Raw genomic sequence first — 14,187 nt, 5'->3', positions numbered from 1 at the left:
AGCTGAGGCTCAGACTGAGGTGAATAGGATTTAAGACCCTCCCCTAACTTTCACATTTTCTGTTTACTAATTTAGGTGATTGCCTCAACATGTTGATTTTTGGCCGTAAAGGGAGTAGGCTGCAGTGGGAGTGCAAAATGACAGTGAATATGCTTTTTGCCTTATGCTCTGAACGTGGGTTTTGAGCCACCAAGGGCAGCCAGGAAACATGCTTCAGAAGGGACAGGGTCCTGCAGACATGTAGCTTTCATCATGTGGCCTGTGACCCCCATTTGTAGGTGTCTAATGCTGCCTGTGCCTCACAGAAAATGCTGAGTTGTCTTAGTGCCACAGGCTCGGCTGTGGCTGGGGGGCATTGCCTCCATGGATCCAGCCTCAGGTATTGCGTGTAACAGGCAGAAAGTGCCTATCTGCAATTGTATCTGAGAAGTCTGCTGTGTCTGTCAGCTTTCTGATGCCCTTATCCCCCTAACAGCATGGTGAGTGCCTCTGAGCTGAAGCAGCGAGGGCAGCTTTGAATAAATTTTGATAAAGACTGTGGAGGAGTAGGTTACTTCATCTGCTGAGCTGTCCCCCTGCATCTGGCAGCTGATTGCCTGATAAAACTGGGAGCGCAGTGGCAATTTGTTGAAGTCAAGTGTTGCAAGGCTTTTAGGAAATGCAAGGAAACAGGTTTCAAAATCCACCAATTAAAAGAAGTCTGATTTCTTGGGCTCTGAAGAGAGTTATGGCCCGAGATTGCTTGTTTTGCACCTCCATTAAATTCTGATTTCTCTACCTGACAAAGCACATTCAGCTCATCTTAATTTCAATGTGGCTGAAAGTCATCAAATAGCTTAGGAAGTAAGTTTAGTAGAATTTTGAGGAATTTGATAGAAAAATGGAACCACACAGAGCCTAAAGCATATTACGATCTGTTTCTATCATGTAACTCCGGTCTCTCAAGAACAATGCCTGGCAGATTCTTCTATATCCATGACTCCTATACCTGTTACTGCTATGATCCAGGAAAATCTTACTTCTTATTTAAACCTCCGATAGGTAATTTTCTATTTTGCTGTCTCTTTTGTACCTAGACAACTTATGTGATGCTTAGTAAGGACCATGGAAGTGGTGCCTTCCTTTGTTCAGAAGCCAAACAGAAGCAATGGAAATATTTATTTACAAGTCTATTATTTCCCTCACTATTTTTCTTTTACTTTGCCACTTCTCTTGAGAGTTCATTTGGAACCTAACAGTTCTGGTTTTTGAACATGATCTTCTGCACATGAAAAGCACTGAGCACCCCTCTACTCCTTTTAGACCCAAAGACAGTATGAAAAGCATATCTGATTTTTAGTGCGAAGTATGCAAAATTACCCCCTCTTGATGGTGTTAGCTGAAATAAATTAATCAAAAAATACTTTGATTGGCATTTGGATTGGGCAGACTGGCAACTACTGAAGAATTTATGGTTTTGCCTTGGTGATAATTTTACTAGCATTAAAAAGTTGTGAATGAGCATGAATAAAGTGCAAAAGCAATATGTAAAACAGACCATCCAACTGCTCACCCTTTGCAGGGGCTATAGTGGGTATCCGCAGTCTTCACACATCATTTGCATTTATCACTTATACAATGGGACAGCTTTGTTTTTGCACTGGGATGGATATTTATGGATTTTCATGCCTCTCATAATGTTGATTTGCCTTTTACTATGGCTTCCAAGCTTTTCCTACATAAAATCAGTAGCAAAAGCTAAGTCTATATCAGTGTTTCTCTACCTCTTCTACTTTTATTTTGTTAGATGATGAACTGATTTTTTTTGTCTCAGATTTATTTTATTTTGAAAAGTGACATTTATGGGTAGGCGAGTATCAAAGTTACAGAAGTTAGAGGGAAAACTTTTCCCAGACGTAAAACAAGCAGGAAAGTAAAACATTTAGGAGGGAACATGTAGAGGAATCTACAAAACTTAGTCTAAATTCTTGAATTTTATAGAAGTGTAACTGCTATCCTTTTAAATGCTCACATTATTGTTGTTGTTGTTGTAGGAACTTTATCAGAGATATAAATGGATATTCTATGTTGTTCAAAACATTTTAAAAAATTACTATTCTTAGGCTTTCAGTTATGATTACTAAATCAAAGCTCCACTCACTTATTATCTTTTTTGGGTTTTGGGTTTTTTTGTCAAACAGGTGTGTTTTATGAAGTTGTTCCAAGCTTCTCTGGAGTGGAGGAAGATGTGCGAGTGGATTCACATGTAAGCAGCCACAGGTGGAGAAGGCACTCAGAGTCTCTCAAATCAGTTGATACCAACAGAGCCAGTATGGGGCAGGATTCTTCTGAGCCAGGGGGTTTCACGGATCTGCTGCTTGAAGAAGGACATGACAACACCACCCAGATTGAGGTAGAATTTAATTCCATCTATTTTTGTTTAATTAAGTTTGTTATTTTTGGTTCAGGGTAAGTAAAAGTGTTTTGGTGTACTCAGAAATTGATAGGGGAAGAGAACCTCATGGTCTTTGGTTTTGTGACCCTGTCAGCACATGGAAGCCAGCTTTTTCTTCTGTCCTGAGGCTGGATCCTGTCCTTTCTGACTTCTGATGTCTCTTGAAAGTGTCTGTCTCTTTGTTGGAAGACAGTTATGGGAAGTCCCATGTTGTAGTGGTTCTCGCTGGAGAACTGGAAAATAAAGTAGTATTAAAATAAACTTGATTTATTTCTTAGAAGTTGGGGTAAACACCTTAGCTTGTGAGATTTTGCCCGGTCTTCATGGCGAGTGATATCCAGACATGAAGCGGGAAAGGTCCTAGAGAAATGAGAAACTGGAAAAAAACATCAGGTTTGTCACTGAAACAATTTACCTATGTTATTTGATTGTTGATCTTCCAGAGAAGAATAACGTGGATCAAATCCATCTGCATGAAGTCTTGGGACATTTTCCCTCTGTTTTACAGTTTCATTCAGTCTCTGATTCTAGTTTAAAAAACTTTAACTGCCAGATTGCCCTCATATGGACATAATATAAATCTAAGTGAGTACCAGTTATGTCTTTAAAGCTGCTTTCAGTTTCAAGTCGTGTAGGGAGAGCAGAAGTTAAACATAATGTTATGTTTTGATTGATTAGTGCAAAATGTCTCCCCCTATGATGATTTCTGGAATTATGCTATTTTATTTTAGTTACATAAACATACTGGCTGAAATGATTATGTCTTTATATGCAGATAGGTGTTAGTACAATAATTATTGTACCTTTACTGATTTTTTTTTTTTTTAAGTATTAGGTTTGGGATTTTCTTATTAATATAATCTACATCCTCTTTTTCAATAAAATATAGCTTGGAATAAGCTACACTTGAGACTTTCTGTCTTTATATTCTGTTTCCAAAGCAACAGTACTATGTACTTTTCAGTTCTGAGGAGCTCGCTCTGACAGACAAAACAGCTTTCAGATTTTGGGTTGTTATATTACACAATAACAAAAACAAAGCAATATAAAACCCATCTTTAGAGACAATGGTGTCTCTACAGCATGAGTCAAAAACCAGTAATGTTTTCTGAGGTGTGTTTTGTCTTTGTTTTTTAAGCTTCTCAGTTTGCACAGTACTAATTATGTTTCCTCTTGCATAAACATGGAAGTCACTAGTTGGTAAATTATATTTTTGAATTGCATGTTGATTTTATGGTTTGGTTTTTGCCCCCTGTAATCCCCATCTGTTCATACTTATAGCAATTCACTCGGGCACAACGTAGGTCAATCCTGCTTCTAATTATTTCAGCAGGTAAAGTAGAAGATGGCTCAGGTACAGGAAACTTCATGTAGCTGATCTTTCCATTGCTTACCTGTAGATCCCAAAGCAGTGTCTCTGTTCAGTTGAGTTCCAAACTCCTATGAAGCAAAACGGGTCAGAGCTCCCCGTCTAACACTCATGTAACACAATATTCAGAAAAAAAAATAAAAATGCTTGCAATGGACATATATAGTATTTTTCCAGGGCCATCTTTCCCGACAGATTAATGGCCTTACAGTGTCCTAACCTCAAAAGTACATCACCCTTTCTGAGTTTTTTAAATTCAGGTTTTGTGTTCTGTCACAGCCTGCTCTTTTCCTAAGGTCTTTCCCAGCACAATAAGATAACTGAGCTGTGGTTTTACACATTATCGGATTCCGTGGTAAATCCCTTCTACAACATGCAGGCATTTTACAAAAAAATACCTTGATGCCTGGCTTTATAGAGGAGGTAAAGTGTACAACAGTGGAAGAATCCATATGTCGCAAAGTCTTCCGCAGCCTGGGAGCTTATCAGTAGTGCTGGAGAGCATATTGATTTTTTTAAACCCTTCTTTGTGTGTTGCAGTTCTTGTTGAAGAAAATCTAGAGAATGAGTACTACCTGCCACTCATATTTAATGACATTATAGAATTACAACATTCTTCCATCACAGATACTGTTTCTCTCTAAAATATTTCATAGGCTTGTCATGCAAATACGGAAGACTTCTTTTGTAGGAAGGCTGACAATGATGAACATATCTTTAATAATGATGAGTTTACTTTCTATCCGGCTTTAAAAGAAAAACAAAACCAAACAACCCCCACTCCCCGCCCTCCCAAAAAAAAACTCCAACCAAGGACAAAAGGGAAGGCAGCATGCAGAAATTTCTGCACATTGTTTAAAAATAAATCTAAATATTGTCTGTGTTATCAAATCTATACAGTCATAATGTGGAAAACAATAAAATCAACCTGTTTGGAGCATAGCTTAGTTCTACTGGCTGTCCTTGATATTTTAAGGTGATGAGATTTATTTTTTTTTCATGTTTTTCCATTGGAGTTTTTGGGAATTGTTCTGTATCTTCACAGATGCACTGTGCTGGGTCTCCCATAAGCCCTACAGAGGCTGTTTAACATCAGCTTGAGTGGCACATGAAATTCAGGCCTTCAGGAACAGCTTTAGAAAGTGCATTGTAAATCTATTTATCATACCTTTTCAATAGCCAGGATGGACCTGCTCCTATGTGTAGGAAAGGTGATAATGGTCAGATTCTCTTTAGAGATGCTCTATCTTGTCCAAGAGCCAGAGCAGTGCAGCCACTAGGGACCCCAGGACGTTTGCTGTCTCTTTTCACATCTGTGCACTGTGATTCAGGGCAGAACTCGTGCAAAGTGAATTATATATTCAGGTATTATTTTTTTTTAATAAAGATGTTCTCTGGAAGTGGAACTGCATTGCAGAGACTAGTGAAAGAAGTGGCTGTACCAATTTGATGTGCAGAACCTTCAGAAACAGGCAGGGCCTTTGGAAGGAGAGGACAAGACCTCCAGCAACACAATGGGACTTGGAGGATAGGAATTTTGTGGTCCACAAGTGCAGTGCTGTGGTAGCACAAATGTGCAAACCTGGAGATGCCAAGAGAAAGGCAAAGAACAGGAAGAACGGGTTTCTGCTGCAAGCCAGATTTTCTAGGCATGTAGCATTTGTGGAGTTTCTGGAGAGCTGATAGCAAGCTGGAGTTTATAGGGTAAAATCAATGTATAATAAATGCTTATCATAAACAGCAAAATAGTATGACAATCTTGAAAATATTCCTCTTTCCCCCTAGTTTCATAGAATTATTACAATGTGCCAATTAGGGACTAGAATATTGTAAATTCAAAAAGAGTTCCAAGGATGGAGGTTGGTCCCATTTGCTTTATTTGCTACTGGTGCTTTAGAGCCCAAATAAAGAAGAGGGACAATACCTAAGTCTCTGCGGCCATGCTCCATAAAAGGTTTTTTAAGGTTTCTTTCCACCTACATAACATAGCCAGAGAGAGAGCAAGCACTAAAGCGGGACAGGTGTAAAAAGGGTGAGAGAGATCTCATTTGTACAGATGGGCACAAATGTTACGCTCCTAGAGAAATCCCCAAAGCAGATAGTCTTGGGATGGGTGGAAAAATAGGTTGTCAGCAGTCCAAATCAACTGCAAAGGTCAACCCCAAAAAGACAGTAGAAGCAGTGCAACCGAGGTGGCTTCTTGGCTTCACGGCAAATGAGAGCATCAGGCAGTCTCCCTTTGAAGACAGGGTATCCATGGCTAAGGCATCTTTCTTCCAAAGGGTCACAAAGCCAAATGTGAAAGTCTTCTACCTGGAATAACTTTGGGACTGTCAGAAGCTGATATGTTTCCCAGTAAGCCGGAGGAGAATTTTTTTATTTTTTTATTTTTTTTTTTAGTTTGGAAGCATCAGAACTGCATCCTATATGCACTACATGGTGCTCAGGACTGGCCAGTGCAAACACAGCCTCCCTGTTCCTGTGGGTGCTAGGGTAAGAGGGGAAACATATACCACACTGTAGTTACAGGGACCTCAGAGATGGGGATTATTGTGGGGCATATTTGAGAAATCAGGTGGGACGTTAAAAAATTAAGTGTAATTTCTATCAACAGTTCTTTCTAGAGAGTTTGTTTCTTAGATTTCTGGGATTTCACAATCTTATAATTTCCAGTATCGCTTTCCAGGTTTTGTTTTGGTTTGGTGTTTTCCTCCCATTTTTCTTAGGACTCTTCTCTCTGGTCTTGGGGGTTAGGGTTGTTTTTTTCTTTGTTGAATAATCTACCACTTTTATTTATTGTACTCAGGATGTTAAGTGCCTTTTATTTAGAATAAATAGAGCCTAGGAAATGCAATGTATAGGGTGGAATTTGTTGCTGCAAACACTGTAAGACCTTGAAAAAGCAGTGAGAGTGAAAATATGTCTTAATGAATATGTCTAGATTTTCATGCCGTCTTTCAAGCAAGGAGAAAAATAGAACAAATATACTACCTTTCTTCACATACTCTTAAAAACGAAAGTATGCTCTCTAATGACTTACTGTTATTAAGTAAATGAGTATTAATACTGTACAATAAACTCAGATTCATGGTTGTGGTATGACCAACCATTCTATTAACCCCTGAAGCCCTGTAGTGATAAAGGTGGGGAGCAGAGGTTCTGGTTGCCTGTTGCTTTTTTGCATTTACTGGAAAAGGAACTAATCCCTGAAATGTGTCTAGTATGGATGTTGGGTCCCCAGTTTTCACCACTAAGATATCCACAAATGCACTCCTGTTTTGCCACAGTGCTTGCTAATGTAGGCATGGCCACTGACCACTGAAAGAGGCTTTATAATGCATTAATATATAATTGTGCCTTGTGCAAATGTAGCAGAATAATTTTTCCATAGTTTAAAAAGTGCGTAATTTTTCAAGTGATATCCTGTGGTTATGGCTATATGGACCTCCAAACAGATGTGATTCTCCTTCTGTATTTATAATTTTTGTCTCTTTATCCCAGATTTCCTGTAAAGCTGTTCCAGCTATAGGCTTTATAGAAGATTTCTAGGCAAGTTGCTTGGTCCTTTGCTTCACCGTTCTCAGTCCCTGATCCTTGTGATTGTACTGTTCACTGGGGGTTAAACAACACTGAAAAGTAAAATATGGAGAGATTGAAATGGAGCAGTTTCTAATATATAGCTTGTGTTGGCATTAGCAGAAGATGACAAACTTTGCAAAATAACTTTGGAACTTATGAATTACTTTCAGATTTGTTGCCACTGTATAGAGATGATACATCAAAACAATAGTCTTTCACAAACTTCAAATATCAAGAAGAAATCCAGCAATAAAATAAGATTAAATCATAGCCAGGCTTGAGCTGAGTGCAGCCATGCTAACACTAAGGTTTTATTGCTTTACACCATGAAAAGAGTAAATCTATTTTTTAAAGATATAAAGTCTTAGAAAAATGAGTGAGTGCAACTGTAAGACAGAAGAAGTTCGGTAAGAAATGGCATGCTGAGTGTGCTATGTTGAATCAAACTTGACTGTATCTTAACTTCTTCCACCTCTTCCAACATAGTACTTGTGAACACAGAAAATTGTGGCTATTTCAGTGCAAAACATTTTTTTTCTTCAGTGGTGAAACAGTTCATTTATTCCTGTGGATGTCACTGATATCTCCTGCTGTGTATTGCTTTTAACTAAAATATAATTGCTAACTAAAGACACCCTTCTTTCTTTTTCTTTCCTTTAGTTTTTCTAGATGTTGTCTGAAATGTAAATTTTAGCAATCCCTGTAGCGTAGACCTGAAAAGTGTCTTGCCCCTATCAGAACAACACTGGTGGATTTCCTACTGGCAACAATCTTTTGCTGAATTTTGCATTTTCTCCTGGAGTTTCTGCCTAGAAGAAGTCTTCTCCCTTATCAGTCCCAGTCACTCATTGAACTGAAGATGTCTGATTCTGACTGACAAAAACAACAGAAGGGATTGAGTTTTACAGCTCTTGGGATTTGAGAGAAATTACTCTCAGCTACTGACAGCAGTGTCAGCATGCCTACTGCTGTGTTCTTACTGCAAGCCTGAGCAAGGAAAAAAATAATGGTTAAGATTAAATTCCACTCAGCTGGACAAATAATAAGGCAGTCCTGCAATTACTGCTCTAACGCACTGTATTAAAAGTAGAAAAACTTACCCATGCATAACTGAAGCCTGAAAACTAAACAATATCATAGTGGTGTTGTGAGCTGTCAGTCTGGCCAAGCCTTCCTCTGTTCTGCGCACACACCCCCAGTACTTTAATGCCGGTTTCATCTGTAGGACTTGGAAATAAGCAGCAGTGTTACTAGTGCTGTATTCTGAAATCATGGTCCCTCCAAGTTACTGAGAAGAATGTTCTACATTTGAGAAAAAATCCTTATTATCAAATAGTTTAACGAGTATTTCTGTTCTCTTTCCTCATTCCAAGCTATGGAGAGACACACTTTACTTCTAAAGTCTGTTTCCTGATGAGCCATCTTTCACAGGCTTTAATTACCTGTGTAGAGTAGCTTGCCAGTTTAGCTTTTGAATTTGTAGTTCGAATATTTTGCTGAAATACTGTTTGTATCTTCCTTTCCTTTTTGGTGATCCTCAACAATGCAAGAGTGAACTTCACGGACATTGATATACTTATTCAGTGTAATAAAATTGGGGATACTATTGATCTCTGCATCAGGAAAGAATTATTTTTTAGTGAATAGTCACATTTTAATGTGGATTGTAAAGTACCAAAGTAATGCATATTCAGTACAAAGGTTTAACCACAATATAGGCTTTTTTTAATTTTAAATTTGACATGTCAGTGGAGAGGAATGAAGCTTTGCAGAGCAAAGGTTTGTCGATGGACTTGGCTGATTCTTTAGAGAGCAAAAGAGCAATAGTTCTGCCCTGAAGTCTGTGTTTTCAAAAAGCCATGTGAAAAAAAACAAACTCAAAACTAAAAAAAAAAAAAAAAAACAAAACACAAAACCCCCAAAAGGAATAATCAGTTTTATCTTTGATACGTGAATTGTATTGTTGCTTCATTTGAGGGGCAGATCCTAGTCTATATTGTTGAGCTCAAATAACATTGAACCCTTGCCTAAAATAAGGGAAATGGCAAATTTTGTTTTAAGATCATTTTAAGTTCTAAGTGAAGAATTTCACTTTAACTGATCTAATTACATAGCTGCAGCTTACCTGACCTACTTGCAACTTTTGTTATGATACAGATTTTGCATTCATTCTTATTTTTAATTTTAGGGAAGTAGAGTTGTTTCTGTTTGCATTTAATAATTACTATATCATGTGATATTTGGTGTACTTAAAGGACTCATTCAAGAGAGGGAAGGGAAATTTGGTCTTCTGTAGGCTTGCAAATATTTTTCTCAATCTTAGGTTAACCTTTGGTCATCTAGTATAGCCCTGGTATCTCCAGGGCTAAAACTACTGTGACTAAAAAATTGTGGGTTTACAGTTGAAGGTGGTATTACATCAGTCTTTCTGCCATTTCAGACCCATCTTATGTTGCCTTAGACCATTTCACGTTCAGCTGTATCTAAAACAGTTGTCTCGCTGATTTTAAGCCAGTATAACTTAAGCCCAGAAGTCTCTTTTCGGGTGGGTTCTGTTCAGGGCTCTGATGTTTCTGTAATGTCCTAGAGGATCAAACAAATATGCCATATGATTCCTTCTCTACTGAACATTGTTGAACTGTGAAACCTTTGGAGTTCATTGACGCTGAATGTTGCAGGTGCCAAAATTTACAAAACCAGACAAGTTCATGGAATAGAAATTTGTCAAGGATTATTAAACAGAACGGAAGGTTCTGAAGAGCAGATCACTGGCACGGCAAAATCAGGGAATTGCCAGTTTGCCCTGGGTCCTTTACTCTTCCTGGGCATCATTCTTAGTTCTGCGGACCAGACTAATAATGTTTGGCATGATTGCATCTGTTCTTGTGCTCTCATTGGTATCCACTCACTAAATTAGGTTAAACACCACTGTACTATTTTCATGGTTAGAAGCTTGAACGTTACAACAGAGATTTAGGGTGTACTGGAGGAACAGTCTTGGGATATGCTGGAGTTGCACTGACACCATCGTGGATGTATCTTTTAGCTTTTCTGTGTAGCAGAATGTTTAGATGTCATATTTTTGTTGTAAGAGCACTAAAATTTGCTGTTAAATGATACAGTAATTGAAGACTAAGATGTATAGGGTTTTCTTGCATAGGTTTTAAAAAGCCTTTATTATGCTGTTTTCAAAAAAGGTTGTTATTGCTATTTTTAAACTGTTTTATTCAGTTTTTAAGAGTTTATTTTAGAAAATTACCTTGTTATTTGGAGATGATGGAGATGGAGAATGTCATTTATGTTCAGAAAAATCAAGTCTCCTTTTTTCAAACTGAGTCAAGGGGAAAAAAACGTTCCTTACTTCTTCGTGTGATGTTATGAAAGTATTTGAACTTTCTCAAAAAGCAAGCTACTTCAGATGACATCCTAAGTCAAATCAAAATTTCTGTAAATTATTACTAAATCCAGTATTTAACTGATTATTTTTAATAAGTCAGGAAGACCCAGAAAGTGAATTAATCTGTAAGCAGCACAGATCACATCCTAGTCCTGTACTTCTATTGAATCACACCAAACAGTGTCACCTGCAACTACAATTAGAATCTTGGACAATCATTCATCTACTCACTTTCTTTCAGCTTGTCCAGCTGAGTTTTCCACCAGCGATGTCATGCTTTCTAGCTGGCCAGCAGACTGATCTATCACTGTCTTGTTTTCTTTCAGGCTTTTGGTTGCAAAATGGTAAACTAGACAAAAGCCTCATATATTCTTCTATATTGAATTTCTTAATTGCTTACTTAAATCAAGGTCATCTTGACACTTGCACTAGGCCTGCTACAGTCTTCATCTGGACTGAATTCATTGCCAGCTCTGCAGTGAGCCTGTCAACGTTTCCATGATTGCTAATCTAAACTCAAGGGGTGACGGTTTTGCTAATAACTCGGGTATAGCTGAAAAAGGCTAGAGGTGAGATTAATTCTCTATTTCCTTTAAACTTAAGGGGTGGAAGGCAGGGAAGGAAAGAATTTAAAAAAAAAAAAAAAAGTTTCTCCACTCCTAAGTAAGGGAATTCACAGTTCTCCATGGTAATCCTGAGTTCATTTCCACATGCTTGGCTATGTTGGCACACAAGGCATTTAATTTAACGTGCTGATAATAATGAATTTCTGCAGCAAGGAAGGAGACAGGGGATTCAGAATTTAATGGAATCTGCCTTTGAATTTTCTTGATAATAATATTTTATGTTTCCATATCCCTCTTCATCTCCAGGTTCCTAAAGCACATTGCAATTATTCCACAAAGCTGAACTCATGACTGAAAAGAGCTATGAGCAGTATCAACAACAGACCCTGTACTTTCTTTCTGAATTATTTGTCATACATTCCTTAGCCCTTTTTTTGCAGAAGTTCACTGAAAATAGATTAAGTTTGTGAAAGCTGAATACTAGTGTGGCAGTGAAGGCTGGGAGGTTGGGAAGGTCTCCTTTGCAGTCATTTCCTTTCTGGCTCTCCTCACCATGTTCACCTGGAGACTCGTATTGATTTGGTCATGCAAAAAGCAGAGGATGATGTTAGTTTCAACCCGTGCAGAACAGCCCTAGTTAATTTAACAGCATGCAGCAAGTTGTGTATAGCTGGTTGGAGCAGGGTGTGAGGGTGAATATATTACTGAGTTGTTAGTGCAGAGGAATTTGGGTAGGTAAGTAGAAAGTTGTTACGCTAAGCCACATAATTCCAGTTTGGATAACAGCAGTCCTTAGGGATAGGTTTTCAAAGCCATAGGAATTCTGCTGACATTGATGGATTACTCTGTGCCACTCTGAAAATCTTTCATGTTTTTGTAATATGTGAGAGTCGATTATCCCTTATCCCAAAACTGTAACAACTTGTCATGTAAGCAGATGGGTACATCATTTCAGATTTGGTCAGACACTTCCTTTGACTGTGTGTAAATTTAGTAATTATAACTTGAGAGCTTTAAGCATTTATCAGAGAGACAATGGCCTGTCTTCATTGTGATTACGTGAATTATGCAAACTTTTCAAAGAGAATAATGAATGGGGCCAAAGCTCAAAATTCATATCAAGAGGGGGATCAGAGTTAAGAGAGTTCCATTTTTAAAATGTGCATTTGTCCTTCCAAAAATTCCAGCTTAATGCTGTCAACTGCTGAAGAAAATGGTGATGAAACACTCTTAATGTCGGAAGTATTTCAGACACAGTACAGAAATTGATAAGTAATGAAAATAACAGGGTTTTTTTTTTGTTGTCATTCTTCAGTAAAATTGGCATGCGTTCATGTATAGCATGTCTAGCTTTCCACAGACCATCATTAATAAAGCAGTATGTTTATTTCTAGAACACAAATGGAGATTTTGGAGAGTTTGCAACAAATTGCAGTGTGAATAACAAGAAGAATAAAACCAAACAAACAAAACCAAAAAAACCCACTAAAACCCAGCAAACTTTCACATATTCACCAGACTTTTTAGTGGCACAATATTTAACAGAAGTAGAGAGATGTGACAAGGTTACTAGAGTTTTGCTTCGTGCTTTTGTGTCAAGCTGCATGACTTCTCACAAATTACTATTAAAATTTTTTATATAAATGAAAGTGTGACTCTAAGAATACTCTTTCTGTAGCCTTAGCAACAGAAGTAGGAAAGGGGAGAAATTGCAGATGGAAATTCTGTCTGTCTGATCTCATATAGGTGGAACAGTAAAATGTCATGAGGGATAAAATGCCATGATCTCTTGAAGGTATTCCCTTTTTGCTCCAGTACAGACAGCAAAGTAAGCAGCTTTCTCAGGTTCTTCCTGCCTCAGGCAAAGTGTGAATGCCTCTTTCCTGGTGTGTGAGAAGAAAAGTGCCTTACGGTGCTAAAATAGGCATAATCTGGCTCCAAAGTGCTAGGCTGTTTAGCCGTCCACAGGAGTGGGCCAACAGTGTGGCTGCTATGCATCAGCAGGCTGGTGGGTGCTCCTTTAGGGGGTATAACTGACTGGCTGGCACAGGGGTTTATGGCAAGTTTGGTGGGGACATTTGGAACACCTCCCTTCAGCAGTTATAAGCAAAGGCACCAAATGTCTCTATGTCTGGAAAACAAACCCCGAATGCTTACAGGTGAACAACTGATGACTATATAGTTGGCAGCAACTTATTTCTGAGAATTTCCATTTTGTTAAAAAAGTAATTCATGTGCTATACAGCTGGACTACAGTTATAGTAATGTAAGTGACAAAAGGGGTTATTTTTTTTTTTTTTAATAAAAATGGAGATAGAACATTTGATGCTATCAGTTAGTCATTAGCAGTGCATGAAATGTTGATTTTTCCTATATTAGTATTATCTTCATGACACATCAGGCATATTACTCCACCTCAGAAATCAAGGTAATTTCTTAAATACGTTGCAGAGGTTTTGTTTCTTACATAAAGATTCAATTAAGGGTAGTACGCATCTGTATATTGCACTAATGATGTATGTGAATTTATATAAAATACTAGGCTACTGTGATTGCTATGAAAGGCTGGAGTCTGTATGAGTGATTTGCCTTTTTAGTTAATATTGAAATCAAAGGTGAAATTCAGCCTCTCAATTTGGATACCTAAATATAGGTGCATGTGTGGGGTAGATGAGGTATGTGCAAGTCATTGTATGTGAGGTAGTGTCCTGTCATAGGTGGTGGAAATTTAAGGTGAAATTCAGTTGCTTAATTGTAGGTGTCTGGCATCGTTTTGGGCACTTGGTTATACTGAATGGTCCGTTGCTCCTCCTTTAAAATAGGAGTCTGCTATAGGTCCTGG

General features: G+C 38.0%; 1 protein-coding gene across 1 annotated transcript in view; it reads left to right on the top strand.

Moving 5' to 3' along the window:
* Positions 1–14,187, top strand: part of PLXDC2 (plexin domain containing 2) — a 272,130-nt gene that overhangs the window by 121,947 nt on the left and 135,996 nt on the right. The window contains exon 2 of the mRNA XM_080382355.1: positions 2,181–2,392. Coding sequence (XP_080238481.1) covers positions 2,181–2,392 — 212 coding nt within the window. The remainder of the gene's footprint in view (positions 1–2,180; positions 2,393–14,187) is intronic.

Source organism: Falco punctatus, assembly GCF_963210335.1.
Source record: "Falco punctatus genome assembly, chromosome: 4".
Taxonomy (NCBI): Eukaryota; Metazoa; Chordata; class Aves; order Falconiformes; family Falconidae; genus Falco; species Falco punctatus.
Note: the sequence above shows the minus strand (reverse complement) of the source record. Positions and strands in the feature narration are given on the sequence as shown.